The sequence below is a fragment of the Sinocyclocheilus grahami genome, unplaced genomic scaffold (assembly GCF_001515645.1).
Source record: "Sinocyclocheilus grahami isolate Dianchi unplaced genomic scaffold, SAMN03320097.WGS_v1.1 scaffold496.1, whole genome shotgun sequence".
Taxonomy (NCBI): Eukaryota; Metazoa; Chordata; class Actinopteri; order Cypriniformes; family Cyprinidae; genus Sinocyclocheilus; species Sinocyclocheilus grahami.
In genome coordinates, this window is record NW_015505675.1 from 433728 (window position 1) to 458388 (window position 24661).

General features: G+C 36.8%; 1 protein-coding gene across 1 annotated transcript; it reads right to left on the reverse strand.

The window, feature by feature from the left end:
* Positions 1 to 2573: 2573 nt before the first annotated feature.
* On the reverse strand, positions 2574 to 17288 carry LOC107554251 (putative polypeptide N-acetylgalactosaminyltransferase-like protein 3). Its single transcript, XM_016236709.1, has 12 exons — positions 16820 to 17288; positions 12754 to 13036; positions 12435 to 12618; positions 11166 to 11332; positions 9930 to 10104; positions 6322 to 6519; positions 5215 to 5332; positions 4863 to 5048; positions 4646 to 4783; positions 3451 to 3546; positions 2836 to 2997; positions 2574 to 2741 (listed from the first exon to the last, which is right to left on the reverse strand). The coding sequence occupies exons 1-12, from the start codon at positions 16820 to 16822 to the stop codon at positions 2574 to 2576; spliced, it is 1878 nt and encodes a 625-aa protein (XP_016092195.1). The 5' UTR covers positions 16823 to 17288.
* Between the last annotated feature and the right edge of the window lie 7373 nt (positions 17289 to 24661).

Here is a 24661-nt window from a genome sequence, read left to right on the forward strand (position 1 = left end):
TATATATATATGTGTGTGTGTGTGTGTGTGTGTATGTATGTATAAAGCTCAAGGAAACCATGGCAAATTTGTTTTCTGGGTTTTGATGTTACATCGCAGCTGCAGCGCTCTCTATACATTAATGCCTTTGAATTTCTTCTTTTTTTTTTGCAATTACATTTACATTATGCTAAATGCATAACTTTCTTAAGCAGTAATTTTGTTTGTTTATCAATAAAAGTATATATTTAAAGAATTATATAAATATATATATATATATATGTGAATTAATTTATAATATCATTATATAAGTAATATATAACTATATAATTGTATAATATTAATAAACTCTAAGATAAATAAGACAAAATACTGATAAGATTTTAACTAATTTGATTATGCTTTCAGCTACCAATAATACTGTTATACTCTGTTAGGTCTGTTTAACACATTTTACCATATTTAAATCCATTCCAAACCTTCTGTGACAAAATTAGAGCTGAAAATGTCTGCAGGTTCCCTCTAGGCCTAATAAGTGGAGAACAAGATGTTTTTTGCTTGGGTTTTGCAGGACTTAAGGCGCTTAATGTGGCTTAATGGTACTTTATGGCCAGTTATTGCTGGGTTATACCTGTCGGGACACATATTTTCAACATTTCTGAAAGGTTTATGATGGCGCTCAGATTTCTGTTAATGGATGAGCTTGGATTGTTTTGCACTGCATTACTCCCATAAACCATACGCACAAACCCACTAGAAAAATGTATAAGAAAATAGAAAAATTATTTACTTTTATTGATCATGCCAGTCTTCTTTTTTGAGCTGTGTTGAAGATGTCCTTCACTTTACCATTAGCCACAATCATGTTTATGGTTATGTGTATGGTGCATGTTCATATTGTATCTCATTTCTCTGTCTGCGTTAAAGCCACCGTAGCACTGCATTGTTGATGTTTCAATAGATGTATGTAATGAAGATGCTTCACATCTTCAATATTGGGATTGTAAAAAGAAAAAGAATGATACTGGAAGATGATTGTATCTTTCTCATAGGTGCGATGGCTAAAACTCTGTGCCTGATGCAGTTGTTCTCTCTTTGTGTTTCATGAATGTCTCCTTTGGACACCTGTAGAAAACACACTGGTATATGTTCTCCACCATGTTTCCTGAGGTCTGCTTCTACTTTATTATGCATGTGAATGAGCAGAACTCTGTAAATAGAGCTTTACATGTGTGTTTCTGTTCGTGCATGATCGTTTAAAACAGTACATTCTGCACAGATCGTGTCAGGGCTACTGAGGGGGCGGCTGAAATCAATACATGTCTGCCAGCTCTCCGTTCTCCCCTGAGACCCCTGACTAAAGCCATATTTGTCTGCACAGGTGTACTGAAGAGAATAAAGGTGCATACATTGAAATTATAAAGGTATAATTATAATATTACTAGTCCAACCCCTTTTTCTCACTCAAATGTTGATCCATGTGCGGTTGGAGTGAGTGGATAGTTTATTCTGGTACAATGGCGACACCTGGTGGTTGAAGTGTTTAATTCATTCACTGTGTTTGTCCTCATACTGTCCTTTCTGATCCAGAATGTAACATTAGCTTGTAGCATTCAACAAAAAATCTGGATGGGTTGATAAAATGAAATGTACTATGTGTTTAGATTATTTTGATCTCCACAATTATGTGGTGAATGTGAAAAATTAAACAATATATTTTGGGGTTGGTAGGTTGGGTGGGATTTTAGAAATTAAGGAATGTTGTACCAAACAATGTTAATATAATACATACACAGCCAGTTATTTCAGTTTATTTAAAGACAATATTGTAAAATGGCCTTTTTAATAATTAGGACAATAATGTTGTGAACAAAATATCCCATGAAATCAAACTGAACTGGTTCTGTATTTAAAGTGGATTGTATTTCAAATTAAGACTTTAGGGTTTAGAAAACAAGGGTGATATGGTGGTACAGTACATTAAAATGAACTGTAAAAAAATGTAAATAACCATATTTACAGTTATTCACTTAATGATAGATCTGTACACTTTGCATGCAGAATATTTAGCTATGTAGTTGAGACTAGCTTGTTGCAAGCTGCCCATAGATGATTTTAATATACATATTCAAATATGTACAGGACAAATGCATAGAGTTTATGCAATAAAGCATTTTTGTAATATTTATGGCATCTTTTCTGTTTCCTGAGAAAAACATACAGTAAGACATATTACACTGCTAATCCGTTATTGATGAGGTGTATTAATCACACAGTTTAATACTGTTTTGTTGCTCTGTTTATCATTGAGAAAAATGCTCTGGTTACTTTCGTAATCTCAGTTCCCGGAGATAAGATAAGAGCATTGCGTTGTACGCTTATGGAGTAAACTCATGTTTACTCTGATACTGAAGCCTGATGTGTTCACATTCATGTAGCTGCATGAACAAATGGCGCTTCAACCTGCCAAAAGGGGTGGAGCTGACTGCTATATAAGTCGTCTCAGAGCGTCATTCCTCAGAATCTTTCGATTGATAGCGACAGTCATCAACTCGCGTGCAGCCTTATAGCCAGCGTATGCTTCGCTCATTCCCTTACCTCAGGGAACCGAAGTTACAAAAGTAACCGGAGCATTCCCTCTCGAACGGTCCGGTCCACTTCTGGCCAGTGCAGGAACGCAGGATCAGAGCATAGCCGAAGTAGACATTAGCCGGCACTACATCGAGACAGCGTCCTGTAGCTCGGTTGATGATTGCTTCATTCTTCAGGGAACAAAAATAAAAATAATAATTTTAGTGAACTAAGGCAAAAGGACAATTTTTACAAAATGCTCTATATAAAAAGTGATCCAATCACCTGTGCAAAGTGCCAAGTTTTCTGGGGTATGCTAGAGACTTTCTCACAATTCAGGAGCTGTGGGTAGCTGCTGATTTTATCGTCCACCACACACCGAGTATCTTCGCCAGTGCTTCCCAGAGGACCCAGGAAAAGATAACCCTCCTTAGTGTAGCGACCCAGCTACAAAATAGACCACAGAGGGGATAATGTGAATGTATTTAATTCAGTGATTTGGTAACTGGGTCACTGAGTCATTCAGGGGCATTTTGGCACCCTAAGCTGATGATGTTTGCCAGATAGTTTTTGGCAGTAATGGCTACTTATATAATGACTATTAATTTATTATAATTATTAGCTGGGTCAAGCTCCAGTGCAGGTATGTAAACTGGTCGAGTCTAGACCTAGAAGTTATGGTCTCCAGGTTGAATTCAAAACTAGAAAATAGAATTTCTTTCTTATTTTGCGCCATCTTGTCATTTCATTGCTTGGTTGCAACTGATGAACAGAATGCGGAGAACTGTGTCATGAAGAGACTCCCTCTAGACATAACCTATTTCCTGTGTGCAGAGTAAGTAGAGGTTTAGTGGAGGTTAGGTCTGTGGAGATGTATAGCTGTGAGGAGTGCCGCTCTACCTGAGGGCCCCAGCCATGGCAGGGGTGCAGAGTTGCTGTGTGGTTTTCCTTTATGCCCTGGTCCAAACACAGATGGGTCACATTGGTATTGCGAATCTAGAACATAATAAAAAGAGTTAAAGAGCTGATAGTTTGGCCTGCTTTTTGTTGTTTAATAAGTGATCTTAATATGTAACCTGTTTTGCTAAAAGCTTTTTTTTTGCACAAAAATTAAAATTCTGTCATCATTTACACACCCTCACAATATATCACTTTCTTTGTGTATTATGAATATTGTTGACTCCTTGACAGATTGGCTTCGTTCCTCTTTTGTTTTTGTTTTGGATAAAAGCATCTGCTAAATGCATAAATGTAAATGCTTCTTCTGTGAAATACAAATTGGGAGGAATGTTTTCAGTGTTCTTTTCAATACAATGTGATGGTTAAATAATACAAAGTGAATGGTAAAATACTGGAGCTGTTACCCAAAATGATAAAAAGGCATCCTAAAAGTCTCACAAAGGTGGGTCATATGACTTCTGATGCCATACAATAGCTTTGTGTGAAGAACAGATTGAAATGTGTTGACTCTTAACACCATAGGTTTTGGTGTCACAATGGTCACTAAAATGAAATCATTGCATGACTTGACAATATTTTTGAATGAACGCATACAAAACTTGAGAGCTGCAGTAAGATGATTGTTAAGATTTTAGCCAAATAATGACTTTAAATTTGGTTGACTCCTCACACTATACTATTGGTTTCAGAAGACTTTCAGAAAAGAGTCATACCGACCACTTATGTGACACTTTTACAGTGATTTTTGTCACTTTTTGGAGCTTGACAGCCCTAGTCCTCATTCACTAGTGTGCAGGACCTTTTTCAAAATTTGTTTTTGTTTCATGGAAGAAAGTCAGACAGGTTTGGAATGACATGAGGGTGAGTCAATGATTTTTGGGTGAACTAACCATTTGACAATAATTAACCGAATAATGTTCTTCTTAAAAAAAACTTCTATTTAAGTGGCAAGAGTGTTAATCAGAGACCCAGTGTTAATGTGCCGGTCACATTAGTGAAATTTTGAAGTCACTTTCAAACCAAGCAGCTTTCTGCTGGTCGACACGGCGAATCCATCTGACCAACTTGAACCGGTTGTGAAATCTGTGAGGGGGAATCTGTGACCGCACCTTTAGTCATTTCATGTGGCACTCACCTCTCCATAAAAGAGAGTGTTGTTGTATCTCCTCATCTCTGGATAGATATTATCAAGGTACCACTCAAAGCTTTTGCACTGGAGTCTTTTCCTGAGCGCTAGTCTCTGGGATATGTCTCCATAGTCAATGCCATGGTTCTGTATGGACAAAGAAAGTGAATTTACAAAGTAGTATACCAATTATTATTATAACATTGCAAATATATCAAGTGCTTACCTTCATTGGTAGGTTCCATGCCAAATAGACATTAGATTTGTATTGGTCCATCCAGACTTCTGCCACCCGAAGTGCATTGCGTCTAGTGTGAAAGGCGATGTTACTGTGGTAGGGCTTTTTTGTTCTAGCAATATGGGCCACTCTGGAACAAGGCAGAACTTCCATGCTTCCCCCACACAGCCAAACCTGGGATTTGAAAATACACATACACCTATCAAACTTCATTTCTGGTGTAATTTTAGACGAAAAAAACCTTAAAATTCATTTCAAATGAAGGTTCTGTGCACTGAGCACAGGGAGGCTCAGTTATGAATGCTCTACTTTAGCGGAGGGATGTGGGTGGCATACTAACCCTGATTCCCAGCTCTATATTTTCGCCTCCATACACGTCCATCCCTGCGTCCAGTAGGCCCAACTCCCCAAAGTATTCCCGGTTTACCACAAAAGAGCAGCCTATCATTGCAGGCGTCCTAAAATACAGATTTTACATTTTCAGTACTGCTTCTGTGATATACTGAATAATTAATGAAGACATAATGAATTTCAATATTGGAAAAATAAGTACAAATAACTGAAAATAATGTAATATATTGAAAGCAGGGGCAGTGTAAAATATATCTTTTAACTAACTAAATGCATTTTATTTTTTTATTTTATGTATGTTTTTTATATTGAAATTGTATTACACACACACACATACATGTAGTTATAATTTTATTTATTACTTTACATTTTGTTTTACTAAAAATAGATTTTTGGTTGATATGGTATATGTACATTTATTGTTCCACATAAATTCTTTATTGTGAATCCCTTTTGGAAAGTTTGTGCTTGAGAGAACATTCTAAGCACTGTTTACACTATATTAAGACCACTTTGCATTAAGCAACATTTAAACAGTTCATAGATTTAAATTTGAGTGTTTTCTCAGTTTTTCTTTCATAACCGTGGATTATGTTATAATGCAGTGTTGAACAGCAGTGCCAAAGGTACACAGAGTGAAACAATGCTGTGCTAGAATATTATGGCGAGTTGTTTAGCAACACGAAACCAATCACAAACCAAACAATGCCAACGTCATTAAATATGAATATACTTTGTACAGTTGCATAAACTTTCAGTGAACTCTGTTTAGCTTCAGCCTTTGAGTGAAACACTAAAAAATACTCCTGTGTATTTCCCTCCTATTCTTTTTAGTATGTTTCAGACGATTTAAGACAACCAGAGCAGATATATAATGTGACAATCAAGTCCTGCTATAAAGAGGGTCTCTTTGTGTGCTGTACTTGTCCAATCAATGTTATTAACCTTGTAAATATGTAAATATTTGTGGCTTATGTTAAAGTTCACGTGTAGAGTGTGAAATCTTGGCTACCCAAGATTAATTACAAACCCAAAGTAAATAAAATATTTACCCAGAATCGCATTCAGAATGGATGAAAGTTCAGTAGGATCCTACCTGATAGGTGCAGAAGTGTCTCCTTCATCCCACCACTGTTTCGGTGGGCTGATATACATACACCAGAGCTCCCAGTTATAGCCGTGGCCTGAGTTTTCATAGCGCTCCAGCTCAAACGTCTCATCTTTAATGTTATCTATGGAGGGCAGTATGATCTTCTTGTGGTTCTCCTTGATTCTAGACAGAACTGGCTCAGCCCTGACAAGGGGATGTAGAGGGTAGATCATTATAAGCAAAGCTGTATTGCACAGTGCTAATAACACTTCTTCAGCTCTGCTGTGGAGCTAAATCTAATCCTGGCTTGTGAATGTGTTGGCTAGTTTCTCACCTCACATCAGCCAATTAGATGGACCTACAGAGGAAACATGAACTGAAACTGTTTACACATGGTATTCATATCTGTTTGGTTTGCACATGAGAACACAACACTAAATGCAGCTGTGGACAGGGTCCACAAGGGTTGCTTTCGTAGTGTAGACGTTCATGTGGTCGAACGCATTCGAACAGCCACAAAAGACTCGCTTTGGGCTTGTTTTGAGAAACACCCCAAAAAATTGATTCCAACTTCACTATGCCATGCAAAAACACATGTATTACAGTTGCATTACCATTCATATCCTTTCCATTCGCTTTCTTTCCCACACACTCGTATGCAGCCGAATGGCTCCAGTGAGTTCAATTGTATTTGTGTGTTGCATTCAGTGCATCCACGATAATGATGTAGAGATGGGGTGCCCAATCCTGTTCTGCCATCCTGCAAAATGCAGCTCCAACCCTGATTAAACACAACTGAAGCAGCTAATTAAGATCTTCAGGAGCACTTGACAATTACAGGCAGGTGTGTGGAGCAAGGCTGGAACTGAAGTCTGCAGGTAGGCAGATCTCCAGGAACAGGATTGGGCACACATGATGTAGTCTTCAAGTAGTCACAGAAGACACACTTAAAGCGCTGTTAAGACCAGGGCTGTGTCTGAAATCGCCCCCATACCCTTAAATAGGGCACTATTTGAAGCAGCCGAATGGCTCCAGTGAGTTCAATTGTATTTGTGTGTTGCATTCAGTGCATCCACGATAATGATGTAGAGATGGGGTGCCCAATCCTGTTCCTGGAGATCTGCCATCCTGCAAAATGCAGCTCCAACCCTGATTAAACACAACTGAAGCAGCTAATTAAGATCTTCAGGAGCACTTGACAATTACAGGCAGGTGTGTGGAGCAAGGCTGGAACTGAAGTCTGCAGGTAGGCAGATCTCCAGGAACAGGATTGGGCACACATGATGTAGTCTTCAAGTAGTCACAGAAGACACACTTAAAGCGCTGTTAAGACCAGGGCTGTGTCTGAAATCGCCCCCATACCCTTAAATAGGGCACTATTTGAGGGGACAGCCATTTGTAGTGGGGTCCGAAAACCATAGTGGATGTTATGCACCGCAATAACGAGTGTACAACCGATGTACACTCAACAGCTAGAGAATAACCTTAAAGCACTGTGAGGGTCATGCTGAATAAATTCCCGCATCTTGCCAGAAGATGGCTTCTGCAGCTGAATCATCCATTCATCTAATTTCCAAACCGCTTGTCCAATATGGGTACAGCGTAATATCATACAGGTATACATTTCTTTTTAATTGATTTTTAAATATTTGATTAAAGTTTATACATGCTAGTTACCATGAAAGTGTTCAAGATAAATCTTTTTATTAATTCTGGAGCTGTCAGTTTGCTAAGTTTCAAATCTTTATTAAAACGTCAAGCACAAACTATGCAAAAGCAGCCGCCCTTCCGGTGCACTCAGTGTACAAATTCACTCACTTGTTTTCAGTCACTCCTTCAACTAGACTATATTAGTGGACTACTGTAGGGAATAGTGGATGAGGTCATAGGGGGCGATTACGAACACAACACAGGTGTACACAATAATGCACCTCGGCTGACCACTTGTGATCAGATCACTGAAAATGCATCTCAATACCTGCTGTCAACAGGGCCAAAAACTGAAAAAAAGAAAGAAAAAAAACTGGGCTCAAGTCTAAGGATTTTTTCTACTGGTTCCTATTTTTACTTGCCCTGCCACAAAAAAAATTTAATTGTGGTTGTTATCATTGTTTTTGACCCATGGTATCTTGTATTCTAATAAATGGGCTTATATGATACCACAATACCAGTTCAATTTTACAATTCTCGATTCCAATTTCAATTTCAAACATTATTAAAGACAAGTAACAGTCGGTAAATAAGAACAATGAACAAATTACAAGAAACAGCACAAATAAAAAAAATAGAACAAAGATAACTGCTTTAGGTGCTTTAGGGTTGTATGTGTTCAGGTACAGAAATTAATAATCAAATATAAAATAACATCGCATATTCTTCAGAATATAAATTAAGTATAGATTAATCCTTGTGCAAAAGTTACTTAGTCAAGAGCAGTGATTGAATTTCTCTAAGCGGTCGCACACCGGACAAGAAGCGTAGCACTGTGCCGCTCCGCGTCTAGAACAATTCGTCAAAAACAAGTACAACATGACGAAGCTGGGCGCCGCCGGATGCATACACTCATAGAAAACAATGTGTTCGAATTTTAAAGATGTGGCGCGACGCGGCGCTGCGCTTCTCGTCCGGTGTGCGACCGCCTTCTCTATCTCTCTCTTTTTTCCGGGATTAACAATAAGGACAATGACAGCAGCTGGTAAATTAGGTGCGGTCACTTTAAGAGACAATGCATGGATCCAATATAATGATACACATCCGATTTCTTTCTCAATTGTTTAAGCTCAGTTAAGACATAATCGACTGTTTTCGAGGATTCTCTCCAAGATGGGTATTTTAACATTCGTTTGTATGTATTTGTCTGTTCAAGTGCAAGAAGACGTGGAAAGAAATGCAATACGAGGCTCGCACGTTGCCTGAGACGTAGCTCCTTGTGTGCAGTGGCCCGATCGAACATCTTTCACACTGGCCCCAGGCCGTTGGGCAGTCCTTATTGTTGAGCCCTGAAAAACATCTTAACCAGCCTAATATGGGATGGTTTTAAGATATTAGTCTTAGCTATTCTCAAACCTGTTTTAGATAGGTCTGAATCATTTTCAGATGGTTGTAAACCAGCTAAACACCTGTTTTGTAAGGCTGATAATTTAGCTAGACCATCCTGGCAGGATGTGAGACCATCTTAAACCAGCTAAAACCAGTTTAATCCAGTTAAGACCAGTAAACCATATTAGGCTGGTTAGGTTTTATACTTTTCCAATATGTGAAAAAAAAGTTTTAGATTTTGGATTAAAATTCATTAGTAAATATATTTGAGATAAACCTCGATTTTTCTTTCTTATTTTGACTTTATAAACACACTTTACAATTGACATAGTGATTAATGCATGAAATCACATATTTAGAGACCCTCCACTTGAAATCCAATCACAAGAGTCACAAGAGACATATCTGAGAGTTACTACTGATTGTAAACAGCTATCTGTCTTGGCAGAACAGTTCAGTTTAGATCACCCAAGACGGATGTTAATACCAGGTGTAAACAAGGCCTGAGGAGTCGAGGTTTGAGTGTGACCATCTATAAAACCAGCAGCGTAGTGTAACAAGTGCTAGATACTCACCATGCAGGCGTGAACTCAACATGGGCATCAAAGAAGCCAGTCACCTCCCCAGTGGCCACTTTCCAACCCTCGATGCGGGCACGGATGAGGCCCTCTCTCTTCTGATTGCGCACTATTTTGATAAGACCTGGGTAGCGCTTGTTGACATACTCCTCCAGTGGCCCTTTCAGTTGTACTGTCATGCATAAACACACACACACATAAACGGTAAAGAGGGGGAAATCTCATTTTATGGTGCATGAATGCTCGTCACTCTGTTTAAACCAGACCAGAGGGAATGTGTCTCCTACGCCAAAACTCTTCCGTGCCTTTGATGTGTGCTACGGGGATCTACACCATCCCCCTGGAAAACACGTTCTTGGAAAGTGTTCCCTATCCCCATGTTAAACACTGTCATCTGCATTCCGAGTGACAAACCGTGAATCATTGACATTATGAGGACAGAAATGGGTGTGCTGCTCGCCTGCCCCCTCATTTTAGCAAATGCAGGCTTTTCCCCCTGCGCTGATGGACGGTTGGCCCTCCGCCACTGGCTCATGCGAACAATGTGACGGAAATTGAACTGTCTCTCTGGGAAGGCCTGAGCACACCCTTTGATACAATAGACAAGCATGGCCATGCGCAACGTGAGCAAAGAATGCTTGGCAAACTACTCCAGGTTATCAGTGTTGACACTCCCGCTCAAATACAACACAATGGATTAAACCCGGCCAGAATGGTTTATAAAACTAGATTTTTGCATTTTATATTTGCTCTGTCGTTTCTAAGGTGTTCTGAGTGGGGTTTAGTGCACTGGTATGCGGTTGCTGGGGTTTGGGATGAGTATTTAGTGGTTTCTTACTGGTCCAAGGCAAAAGAACCCACCCATCTAATGGTATGTTCAAGTCCACTAGGAAAGAAAATATTTATAAGTTTAATGTATATCTAAATATGATTTTGTACCATGTAATTTAGAGACAAAATTCTCTTGTTTCTCACCGTCATCGCTGTTGTCATCCACCAAGATGATTTCCTTAGTTTCTAAGGTGTTCTGAGTGGGGTTTAGTGCACTGGTATGCGGTTGCTGGGGGTTTGGGATGAGTATTTAGTGGTTTCTTACTGGTCCAAGGCAAAAGAACCCACCCATCTAATGGTATGTTCAAGTCCACTAGGAAAGATCATATTTATAAGTTTAATGTATATCTAAATATGATTTTGTACCATGTAATTTAGAGACAAAATTCTCTTGTTTCTCACCGTCATCGCTGTTGTCATCCACCAAGATGATTTCCTTTAGGAGATGAGCTGGTGTGTGGTTGACAGCTGAATGGACTGAACGCAGGATGACAGACAACGCCTCATTTACAAAGATAAAGATGATGGAGATCTGTGGCAGGTCACGGGAATAAAAGGCCTTTTTGCATCTATAAAAACACACATACGTGGATACACACAGAACATCTTACAGCTTTGAAACAAACCACAACCTAGAATTTTTGCTACTCAAGGGTGTGAAACCTTTCACTTCCTAACAGAAGGAAAGCCACTTCTTGCTTTGTTTATTTGCACATTTTCCCTGTAACAATTACAGAGCCTAGTGGGCCTCAAATATGAAGCTTATTTATAGAACCTTGTTTACTGAACTTAGAAACCGTAAATGTCACTTTCTTCTCCTATTTAATCTTGGTGTAAGGAAAATGGTTCTAGACATTCTAGCTAAACTATTGCAATGAATTTTAGTGAATAAATGACAAATATTTGACAAAGTACAAAATATTTATATAATATTATTATACAAAAAAAAACTATGCTTTACTCTTGCTAGTCAGTTAACTCGTTCCATATTACACCAAGAGCAAAATCTATAGATTTCTGTATAGATATTTTCAGGGTAAAAATAAAAAAGTCCAGTGACACTCACTTGCTGGGTCGATAATCTGGAATAGATCTATCCAGAGAGATTTTGTCACTCAGAAATGCATTGTAGCCATATTTCTCCCTCAGGTATTTGGCCTCCTTTTCTTCCTCTGGCATAAGTGTTGCTGGTAGACCTCCTCTACCTCGGCCTCCAAAACCTTCAATGAGTCCAAGAGACTTGGACAAACCTATTCAACACAAATGACTCAATTAAATGGCTATTTTGTTCTGTGAAAGGGCATTTTTGTGAATAATACTATGGTCACTCTTAACATTTTCCCTGTAACAATTACAGAGCCTAGTCGGCCTCAAATATGAAGCTTATTTATAGAACCTTGTTTACTGAACTAAGAAACCGTAAATGTCACTTTCTTCTCCTATTTAATCTTGGTGTAAGGAAAATCTATTAAGCAAATGGTTCTAGACATTCTAGCTAAACTATTGCAATGAATTTTAGTGAATAAATGACAAATATTTGACAAAGTACAAAAAACTATGCTTTACTCTTGCTAGTCAGTTAACTCGTTCCATATTACACCAAGAGCAAAATCTATAGATTTCTGTATAGATATGTTCAGGGTAAAAATAAAAAAGTCCAGTGACACTCACTTGCTGGGTCGATAATCTGGAATAGATCTATCCAGAGAGATTTTGTCACTCAGAAATGCATTGTAGCCATATTTCTCCCTCAGGTATTTGGCCTCCTTTTCTTCCTCTGGCATAAGTGTTGCTGGTAGACCTCCTCTACCTCGGCCTCCAAAACCTTCAATGAGTCCAAGAGACTTGGACAAACCTATTCAACACAAATGACTCAATTAAATGGCTATTTTGTTCTGTGAAAGGGCATTTTTGTGAATAATACTATGGTCACTCTTTACATATTTCTTTAGTATTTCTACTTTGTGGGGTTGCTGCAATAATAAGTTACCATTCAGTTGTCTGTACACCACATCTTCCAATGATCCCAGTCTCTTTAAGAGCACATCATGAGTGATGCTGGTCTCCTGAGCAGATCCATTCAGATGTGTCTGTCCTCTCACATCAGCAGCTGCTGCCTGTTGACCCACAACTTTGGTTGTGCGTAAATTGCACTTGCCCCAAAAAGTGATGAAGCCAGCCACCGTAAACACATTCAGCACCAGTAAGATTTTCCATCTTCTCATCACAAAGGCCATGAAAGATTTTGGTGTTCGGAATCCAGCGAATCGCATCTTAAAAACATTAAATAAATTTAACTTGTGATGTTCACTGAACTGATGGAAACTGTAGGTTGTCTATTTTATTGCAGTAATAAAGACAGAATCAACATGAGACAGAGGGGACTAGGAAGACATTATGACCCAGGTCTACCATGAGGTGACAGCTCCAAATGCCAAAACACTCACACTGCCCACATCTAGATACCATTTTTTGGTATTAGGTACGCTTTCACAACAACAACAAAAAAGGCTTCCTAAAATGATTTAGGATTAGCCTTTATGTGTAAATGAAATTCAAAATCTTAGGATAATTTGCTGTTATAGTGAAAGTGTATTTAATTATTTTCATTACACTCCCTAGAATACTTGATTCTGATTGTCCAATCGCACCATTTAGCAACGAAATAAATGTAAATTAACACTGTAAAACAATTGCGAAATATCATATCATATATGCCGGTACTACTTTCGTGTGTCTCGTAACTGTTCTATTGTGTCTCGCACCCCCCCCCCGTCTCTCTCTCTCTCTCTCTCTCTCTCTCTCTCTCTCTCTCCCTCTCTCCCTCTCTCTCTCTCTCTCTCTCTCTGGTCATACAAGCGCAAATTATAATAATTAATAGGCTTTATCTTACGACATGTAAAGACTTCAGTATTACTTTTACAGTGAACATACTACTTTTTTTGTACATGACTAGATGCTCAAGAGTTTCCAGAACCACGAACCGGTAAGAGACACGAGAAGATCGAAGAGAGAGACTTGAAGTTAAGTTCGGAATGACTAGCAGTGTTGGGGAAAGTTACTTTTAAAAAGTAATGCATTACAATATTGCGTTACTCCATAAAAAAAGTAACTAATTATGTTACTTAGTTACTATTTATGGAAAGTAATGTGTTACGTTACTTTTGCGTTACTTTCACGTTACTTTTTAAATATGAGCCGGGCTTGATGGTTTTTAACATAAGAAGTTCTATTTATAGCAAATGTAAAAGCCCTTTCACACCAAAAAGTGTAATGAATAAACCTCAGGCTGAAGCAAAAGTAAATTCACGTCTGTACAGTAGAACACAGGAGAAGAAACACTCTTCAGCAATAAAAAAAAAACAATGAAGCACAATTGTTAGTTTATCTAAAGTAATTTTTGCTTATTAGTACGGTTGAACTGGATCATCAAAGGTCAGCAGCAAAGATATTGGTTAATAAAATGGGATTAAATACATTTGTGTTTTTTAACATATTTAATTATTGCAGGTTTGAGTCATATTCTGAGTTTGCATTTCACTGTTTTAATTCATTTTGATGAAATTGCGTTACTCCATAAAAAAAGTAACTAATTATGTTACTTAGTTACTATTTATGGAAAGTAATGTGTTACGTTACTTTTGCGTTACTTTCACGTTACTTTTTAAATATGAGCCGGGCTTGATTGTTTTTAACATAAGAAGTTCTATTTATAGCAAATGTAAAAGCCCTTTCACACCAAAAAGTGTAATGAATAAACCTCAGGCTGAAGAAAAAGTAAATTCACGTCTGTACAGTAGAACGAAGAAGAAGAAACACTTTTCAGCAATAACAAAAACAATGAAGCACAATTGTTAGTTTCTCTAAAGTAATTTTTGCTTATTAGTACGGTTGAACTGGATCATCAAAGGTCAGCAGCAAAGATATTGGTTAATAAAATGGGATTAAATACATTTGTGTTTTTTAACATATTTAATTATTGCAGGTTTGAGTCATATTCTGAGTTTGCATTTCACTGTTTTAATTCATTTTGATGAATACTAAATCTGTTTTTTTGCGAGTGGGATGAATTCATGCACATTCACATTTAGTCTAGAACTACAGTAACATCATGTTCACACAGCGCACACAACACCTCTGCACTCCCGATTTCTCCCAGTATGGGGACAGGAGAGCTGTCAGTCAATAAATGGGAAAACAAAGTAACTGGCGTTACTTTTTTGAAAAAGTAACTCAGATATTTTCGTGTAAATTAGTAACTAGTTACTTGAAAAAAGTAATCTGATTACGTAACTCAGTAACTCAACAACACTGATGACTAGCTACTCTTTATAAGCTATATAATATATACATTCATATTTTAATAGCGAATATATTAATATATTTTTAATAATTTAATAATATTATTCTGTATTTTTTTTATAAATTAATCATTTTTCTTAGCTGATCTTAATCTACAAATAACAAAGTAATTGAACTAAAATCAATATTTCCATTGCCCATGTATTTATTTACTAAGTAGCATTGTAGTACGCTGGAAAATGTACAGTACACTGTCACAAAATAAACCCTTTGAGGATGATAGTGACCGACGGACCGTAGCCTACATTAAACTGTCATATTTTTCATTTATAATTCTCTGCTTCATTTGATGTTTCTATATTCATAATTTCACATTTTATTTCCTAAAATTATTTCTGCTATATTTTTCTGTCAAAAATGCTTTTATGCCGCCTGTAAGGCGCCTTTTCGTATCACCCAAAAAATAGCCTATGTTCAAGGTAGGCAGCTCTCTAGGTTTTGAGACACAACAGGCTTCTGGAAGTCAGACATACATTGTATGAATCTCCAACATAACCAACTGACCACCAGCAAATGTCACTGACAACTTGAATCAGACTGCGTATTTGTGATGTTTGCCATTTGGCTGACCTAGGCTAGAGTTTATCTAAAGTAATTTTTGCTTATTAGTACGGTTGAACTGGATCATCAAAGGTCAGCAGCAAAGATATTGGTTAATAAAATGGGATTAAATACATTTGTGTTTTTTAACATATTTAATTATTGCAGGTTTGAGTCATATTCTGAGTTTGCATTTCACTGTTTTAATTCATTTTGATGAATACTAAATCTGTTTTTTTGCGAGTGGGATGAATTCATGCACATTCACATTTAGTCTAGAACTACAGTAACATCATGTTCACACAGCGCACACAACACCTCTGCACTCCCGATTTCTCCCAGTATGGGGACAGGAGAGCTGTCAGTCAATAAATGGGAAAACAAAGTAACTGGCGTTACTTTTTTGAAAAAGTAACTCAGATATTTTCGTGTAAATTAGTAACTAGTTACTTGAAAAAAGTAATCTGATTACGTAACTCAACTTACCCCCAACACTGATGACTAGCTACTCTTTATAAGCTATATAATATATACATTCATATTTTAATAGCGAATATATTTAAATTTAATTAATAATTTAATAATATTATTCTGTATTTTTTTTATAAATTAATCATTTTTCTTAGCTGATCTTAATCTACAAATAACAAAGTAATTGAACTAAAATCAATATTTCCATTGCCCATGTATTTATTTACTAAGTAGCATTGTAGTACGCTGGAAAATGTACAGTACACTGTCACAAAATAAACCCTTTGAGGATGATAGTGACCGACGGACCGTAGCCTACATTAAACTGTCATATTTTTCATTTATAATTCTCTGCTTCATTTGATGTTTCTATATTCATAATTTCACATTTTATTTCCTAAAATTATTTCTGCTATATTTTTCTGTCAAAAATGCTTTTATGCCGCCTGTAAGGCGCCTTTTCGTATCACCCAAAAAATAGCCTATGTTCAAGGTAGGCAGCTCTCTAGGTTTTGAGACACAACAGGCTTCTGGAAGTCAGACATACATTGTATGAATCTCCAACATAACCAACTGACCACCAGCAAATGTCACTGACAACTTGAATCAGACTGCGTATTTGTGATGTTTGCCATTTGGCTGACCTAGGCTAGTTTATTTAAACATTTACCATAACCACTTACCATTTTGGATTGGTAAAATGCATCCTGCACTTGAACATAGAGTCCTCCCGTGCGCTTTCATCCGTGTTCATATGTTCTTATGAATAAACTCCACATGGGAAATGTATTTACATACTTCAAAGACTCACAGCAAAGGGTCCCAAACTGCAGTCAATAATCATAAGACATCTAGTCTGTGAAATCTAAGAGGTCTTCAGTCACAAACACAGCTGTCCTTGGCTGGAAATAATGTCAGAAGATGTTAACGGTCAGACTTAACGGGTGTGTTTGCCCTGGCTAAGCAGAAGTATGTGAGATCCCTCCACTTCAGCTACGAGACCCCGCAGACGCAACATCATCTCCAGCTGGATTCATCCACATCAAGCGCAGTGTTCATTATAAACGCGATTGCATATCCTGCTGTTATGTGACGTTGATCCACGAGCATCCCGCATCTTGTGCCATCCACACTGTTTTCTGCAGTTATTGTGCCCTGTTAAATCGTTCTGTCCACATGATGCTGGATAGCGCCTCGGCTGAGACTGATGGAAAACACGGAGTGGATGCAGCATGTGGAGCGAAATGCGTGGATTCAAGAGCTGCTCAAGCGCGCGCCACTCAACTCTGTTCACCTACATGGACGATACCAAATCGTCATATGCATGCAAAGTAGATACAGAATGACTTACAGACTTAATCTATAGTAGGTAATATGACGTGTTTTAAGACAGATTATAGAATTGAAAGGGATAGTACACACAACACTGTAAACATGAAGATACTTGAGGCACCATTTGGGGCAGGTGGTGGAATCCTCTGGAGAACCTCTATGCACCTTTATGGATTATATGAGGAACCATTGACAGTCTTTAGAGTTGCAGGAACTTATGGGTTCCATTTACTGCTCTTTTTTAAAGGGTTCCTAGAGGTTCTTCCTAGAATTTGTCACCAAAATTGTGTATACATTTTTCTTTTTTAAGTAAAAAAAATGGTGTGGCTTCACATCTATGTCGATTTATTGCTTCCCTGGAACAGGAATCCAGAATTTTGCAGGATGTCCAAGCTGCTTTCTTCCATACAGTGAATATGAAAGGGAACTGCGACCACTGACTTCCAAAAACAGTCAAAAATCGACACCTCTATAGTGTGCTTGGTGTGTTGAACAGCCTGAAATTTAAAACAATAGATCTCATTCACTAACCATGCATTATGTATATGCCATAAATTTGTGTTGGAAGTCAGCATACAAACATTTTCGAGAACAAAATATGATTCATCCATAACTTTAGTACCAATTTTTTTTTCTAAATTTCCACACACACAAAAAAAAGTAGGGACAATGAAGAAGACACGTGCAAAAATCACATACTCTAAGTGGCCTAAATGTGATAAGATTACGTTTTATACAGACATATTTCATCTTCAATAAACTTCATCATACAGTGAGGTGTTATACCCTGAGCTGCGGCTGTTCCTCTGCATGACCCTCTGAATTCTCTGAAATCTAATGACATTAAAGGGGTCATATGATGTTGCTAAAAAGAACATTATTTTGTGTATTTGGTGTAATGAAATGTGTTTGTGCGGTTTAAAGTTAAAAAACATATTATTTTCCACATACTGTACATTATTGTTTCTCCTCTATGCCCCGCCTTTCTGAAACGAAAAAATTCTTCTGTGCATATAAATGAGAAATAATCCATTAAATTATTAATGAATGAGAGCCATAATGCCTAAATCTATAGATTTCTGATCTCATTTGCACTCCACATCACCCACATTTGACGTCAATGCCATCAAATTTTGTTGCATCTTGTGAATGTTATTAAAACTTTTGCAACGTATATCTTGATGCATCAAGATTAAATATATGCAAACACGAATGAAAATTGAGAGCTGTGAGGGTGAGTAAATGATGACCAGTACTGCAAGATCCATTTTTGATTAATTTGATAAAGCAAGTCACTTACTTAAGGCTTGTTTTTTTTTTTTTCCAGACCTGGTCATTCAGTTCTTTTTCAAGATTTGGCAAGATTGATGATGACAGAATTTTCATCTTTGGATAAACTATTCCTTTAGAACATGTTTAGGCAAGCATGCTTTATTTATGGCACAGCAAGGATCGTTTTATTCAAAGAGGAGGAGATGGGGCTTAGTTTTGCATTTTGAAGTCTTAAAGGCATGTTATAAGAGCATCACATCTGATCATCTCGGTTTTTTAATATCCATTTTGCCCTTCACTCATAAGCATTGTATTACAACGTAAGCCAAAGATACCAACTTTACAGTACCACTGAAATCGGGCCCTAGTTCTAGAAGTGATAGTCTGAAGTTAAAACGTCTTGAAGAATTTGTTTATAATAAACATATAGTTTATGCTTCACAAGATGATAATTGATAGACTTGAGTGGTGTGGATTATTGTGATGTTTTTATCAGCTCATTCTGACGGCACCCATTCACTGCCGAGGATCCATTGGTGAGCAAGTGATGTAATGCAAAATTTTCAGCTTTTTAAAATTTTTCTTTTTAAATTTAAACATTTTCTAAAGAGAAATATGGTGTTAAAGGGGTCTTATGATGTTGCTAAAAAGAACATTATTTTGTGTATTTGGTGTAATGAAATGTGTTTATGCGGTTTAAGGTTAAAAAAACACATTATTTTCCACATACTGTACAATATTGTTTCTCTTCCATGCCCCGCCTTTCTGAAACACATCTATTTTTACAAAGCTCATCGGTCTGAAAAGCAAGGTGTGCTGAGATTGGCCAGCTATCCAGTGCATTGTGATTGGCCGAATACCTCAAGCGTGTGACGGAAATGTTACGCCCCTTAACATACTGTGATGCCGTGTCCCGGAGCGATGAGACAAAACCAATAAAACCCATTATAAATTAGGCATTTGTTGCATCCAGCGGGGACATAATTACGGATTATAATGATTTATACTGTCTTTTTACGCGTTGCGTTGCATCGTGCTGTGTAAACATAAAACCATGTCTGCATTTGTGATCGGAGAAATGACAAACAACAAGCGCTACTCTACACTGCTCAAAACTCACGTTTGAATCATCAGTGGCAAATCCTTTAAATATGAAAACGTACTTACAGTCTGTGAGTCAGAACAGCCGGCATTGTAGTCTACTCTCCCAGGATCAGGAAACAGTCCTCCATAAAATGCGCTGCACACACAATATTTGGGTTGAACTGTTCTGGAACAGTGTTGTAAATACAACTTAACCACTGATTTCTAGTCGTGTCCTGTTTTGGAAGGCCAAACAAAGTAGTTTCGCATTCACAACGAAACACACAGTGTCACACACGGCGGAATGGCTGGCGGGCTAGAGAACGGCACGGCCGACGGATTCGATGAAGGAGCGTCTGGAGGGCTTGCGGCAACCACATGTGACGACCCCGGGCTGGACTCCGCTTCGTCCACGGTGAAAGCCGATTCGGCGATCCACAGCTCGAAATTTATGTATTTCCTCAGCGACCAGCACGGATCAGCTCTAGGCATGATGAAGCAGATATCGTCCTCTTTTGGAAGACCAAACAAAGTAGTTTCGCTTTCACAACGAAACACACAGCGCCTTCACGACATGGCGGCGGCGATGGCGAGAATAAAAGTTACGCCTTCTTTCTTCGCGTGAACATTTGGGCGGCGTTATGCAAATCTTCCCACATAATAACGTAGACATGTGGGGGGGTGTTAGAACGAGCTGTTTTAGGTAGGCGTGGTTGACTCTTAACTTTTATAAAAAATATCTCTTTGGATTTGAGACTTTAGTCTTTGCAACTTTACAGATCTTCTTTATGCATCAAGAGCTTGTAACACTCCAAAGAGAAAGGAAAAATTTAAATCGCATCATATGACCCCGTTAATTAGTGACTAGATTAACACCAAGGAAAACCAAGATTCAAATTTTAGCCAAATTTCTGCCTCACCATAGATTGAATTACTATGTCAAGCTGTTGTTAAACACACCTGGGGTTATTTACAGAAACACGACACACAGAGCTCTGAGGAAAAGAACGTCTCGAGAAACATTTTTAAAGCGTTTAAAAACTTTTTTAAACAACTCTTTAACTTTACATTGTCTTGAAATGTGACGCTCAATTGCTTATGCACATTACACTGAAAAAGCACAGAAATATGATGCAGTGGTAAAAGATGCATGTCTAAAGTCTAAAAGCACAATTAAAAGCAGCATGTTTAGCGCAAAAACACATTCTGTGTGAAACACGTTATTCTCATCGATGTAGTGTTTTGCTGTTGAAGCAACCTGGTGGACTATTTGTGGGGTTTAACAGTCATGTGCTCAGCTGTGGATCTGAATGACGCAATAGCTCCATGAAAATAGAGCTCTTAAAGGAGAGGGAAGGGAATGAGATTGAGAGGCAGGTGTTCATTTGTAAATAGTGAGTTTTTTCCTCTGCAGTGATATATTTACAACAGTGCATTACACTAATTTAACCAAAGTCGAAAAAATGCACAAAACTACACTTTAAAGAAAGATGCAAGTTGCATTTTTGCTATAATGTGGAGGCTTTTTTACACTACTGCGACTTTTATCACACAATTTGGACTTTTTTCTTGCAATCATAGTTTACATATCGCAATTCTGGCTGTTTGTCCCTGAATTCACATTTTGTACACATTTTGCAATTCTGACTTTTATTTCACAATACTGCCATCTTCACACATTTGCAAGTTTATATATCTCACAATTATGACTCTTTTTTTCTCACAATTCTGAAGAACTGAAAACAAAAACTCTGAATTGTGAGATAAAAAGTAGCAATTACCTTTATTATTATGGGGTGGAAACGGGCTGTATTAAGATTAACTATTAGGATTGTTATTATTATTTTTATTATTATTATGTATTGTAGTTGGACAGGGTTAATGTAGTCAACTAAAACTAACACAAACATTTAAATAACTGATATAAAATAAATTGAAATGTAAAAAAACTTCAACATTTCTAATTGTTATGAGTTTAACTTCATATACTAAAATAAATAAAACTGAAAATAACATAAACTGAAATAAACATGAATAAAAACATTTACATATTTATAAAAAAAAAAAAAAAGCAATAACAATGACAAAAACACTCAAAACAGTTGAACTAAAGTTCAAATGAAATCATAAAAATAGTTGAGCCAGAGGTTTTTGACAGTGGAACTAGATCAGACTCAACAGCACACCTCCTCACCCCGTTCTGCAGCGGTCACAGCAGTAATTCTGCTTGAAACTTTAATGCAGCTGTCAGGTCTATCAGCATCTGTAAGACGGCTGTAGTTCTCCATTCACAGCTGGCTGTCAGGCGGTTTGTTCTCATGCTGTCAGCAGCAGTCATGTTGGGCCGGCACTGCATCCTAGTCCCAGCACTCTGTGACTCATGTACCTCTCTGACAGATCAATAATTTCATCAGTTCTCTTTTCCTCCTAAAGCATGATGCAGCTAAGTGGTTAATGCTCTTAAAGTGCCTCTTTAGAAGGGCTCTTCAGACTTAAATTCAATAAAACCATTGGCTGCGTCTCTTGCTTAGTCACCAAGTTAGTGCTAAACCCCTAGGACTTCAACAGCACTGCAATTACACACATCAACTCTCCACTCAAGTCCTTTGCGGTTGAAACTTACAATAATGAGGAATGCCATGATAATGAGATGTTTTTCTTACTTTTATGAGTTTTCCTTTTTTTTTTAAATAGTGGTAATGAGTAAAACATAAAATGATATTAAAAAAATTATGTATTCATTTAAATATATACATTTATTAATTCACTTTTCCATTTGAATACTTTTATGTTTCATATTTTTTACTGTTTAAAAAAAAATCAGGTTCCATTGTGACAACATTAAGGTAGGCTATGCAAACCTTCTCTGCAAAATAAAAAGTGTGCGAGTGAAAAGTGACAACTAACCGTGGTCTCCCCAATGTGGAAAGGAATACAATACAAAAATAAACAATATAATTAATAAAAAAACACTTGTACTCATTGTACTCAAAGTGTTAAATATGATTAAGTGTTTTATGTAAGATTAAAATGAAATAAATTCATTTAATTTATTATTATATTTATATTAATAACATAATAAACATTATAATTAACATAAAATGTTAATATTGACTATTTTAATATTAGTTCAATAAATTATTTAATTTATTTACTGTCTGACTGACTGATTTACTAAGAAGCTCAGGCTCCCCAATGTGGAAACCGAATGCAAAAATAAACCATATATATAATAAACACTTGTACTAATTGTTAAATATGATTAAGTGTTTAATGTAAATGTTAAATAAATACATGAAATAAATAAATTTATTTATTATTGTATTTTATATTAATAACATTTTAATTTAAATGGAAATATTTGTTTGTTTGTTTTTTACTAAGAAGCTGTGTCTTCAATGTGAAAAATGAATACAAAAACAAACCAGAAATACAAATAAAAAATAAATAATATGATTAACCCCTTAACTGCCACCCCCCATTTTTTTAAATAGGCATGAAAGTGCACTATCCAAACTTAAATTGTTGTAATTTATGAACACTTTGGAATACAGACCTAAGGTTGGTCTCTTTTTTAAAGAAGACAATTAGCAGATTATGAAAAGTTCCAAAAATTGAATTTTTCCAAAAACGTAAAGTATCAAAAGGTTATAGGTTTAAATTTATTGTAAAGAAAATACAATGTACTGATTTTATTATATTTTGTATATAATAAATATTTTACATAACAGGTTTTACTCAAAAATTGCTATAAAATGTAAGCCTTCTGTCTAAATAAGTTATGTTCCAAATTTGAAGTTGATCTGAAAAAAATTGAGGTTCTTGTGAGATTTGATTTAGGGCGTTATACCACAAACAGCCACCGGGTGCCGTCCAAACTCCATAGAATTTTTTTAAATGCATTTATCTGTAACATATGTTGAAATTTCTCTGCCATATTGCTTCTATCACAAAATAACCACCAAATATGGAATCCTGAGACTCAGACCTTTCCACCGATATGTTTTTTTGTCAAGATTATAAAAAGTTTTGATTGTAAAAGACCGTAATGCATTTTGTAATATGACACTTGACACCGCCCGCTAAGGGGGAGGTGACCACCAAAACATTTTAAAGTACCATTTCCATGGTAACGCAATGTTCGATTTCAAAATGGTTTTCACAGGATGAATCTTGGGCTTCTTAGCTTTCAAACTATATATAATTTATGATGATTACTAAGACATTTGATAGAGAAAAAGGACAACAACAAAAAAGATCACCAAGCGTGACAGTTAAGTGGTTAATAAAGAATTGAATAATATATAATGTACTCATAATTAAATATGATTAAACCGTATAGCAAATGTAATAATTTAAGTAATATAAAAAATACATCTTAAAATTGTATGAAATATTGTAATAAATCATAAATATTCAAATTAAACAATATGAACAATACACAATCTGTTTACACATATACAATTATTTTGTAAATAACTAATAAATATTCTTAATAATTAATTTAGAATAAAACAGCAATAAAGCGATGATTATTAAGATATTTTCATTACATGCCCTAAGGTGTCACACCCTCAGATGTTGGTCTAGAGTGCATGAGAGTATGATGGTTGCGGTTGCACTTGATAATTGTCACTAGCTGTTTGGAGAGCTCCGAGCCGCCGGCGCTGAGACCGAGAGCGCCAGGCTTTATCCTCAGGACTTCTCACTCACCGTCTCCATGAGTCAAGACTCAGCACTTCCACACAGCCAGAAAAGACACAGAGCAGTGGTTTTCACATCCTGAACAAAGAAGTTCTCCTCCTCTCTCAAGTGCTGCGAAGTTATTTTAATGTCAT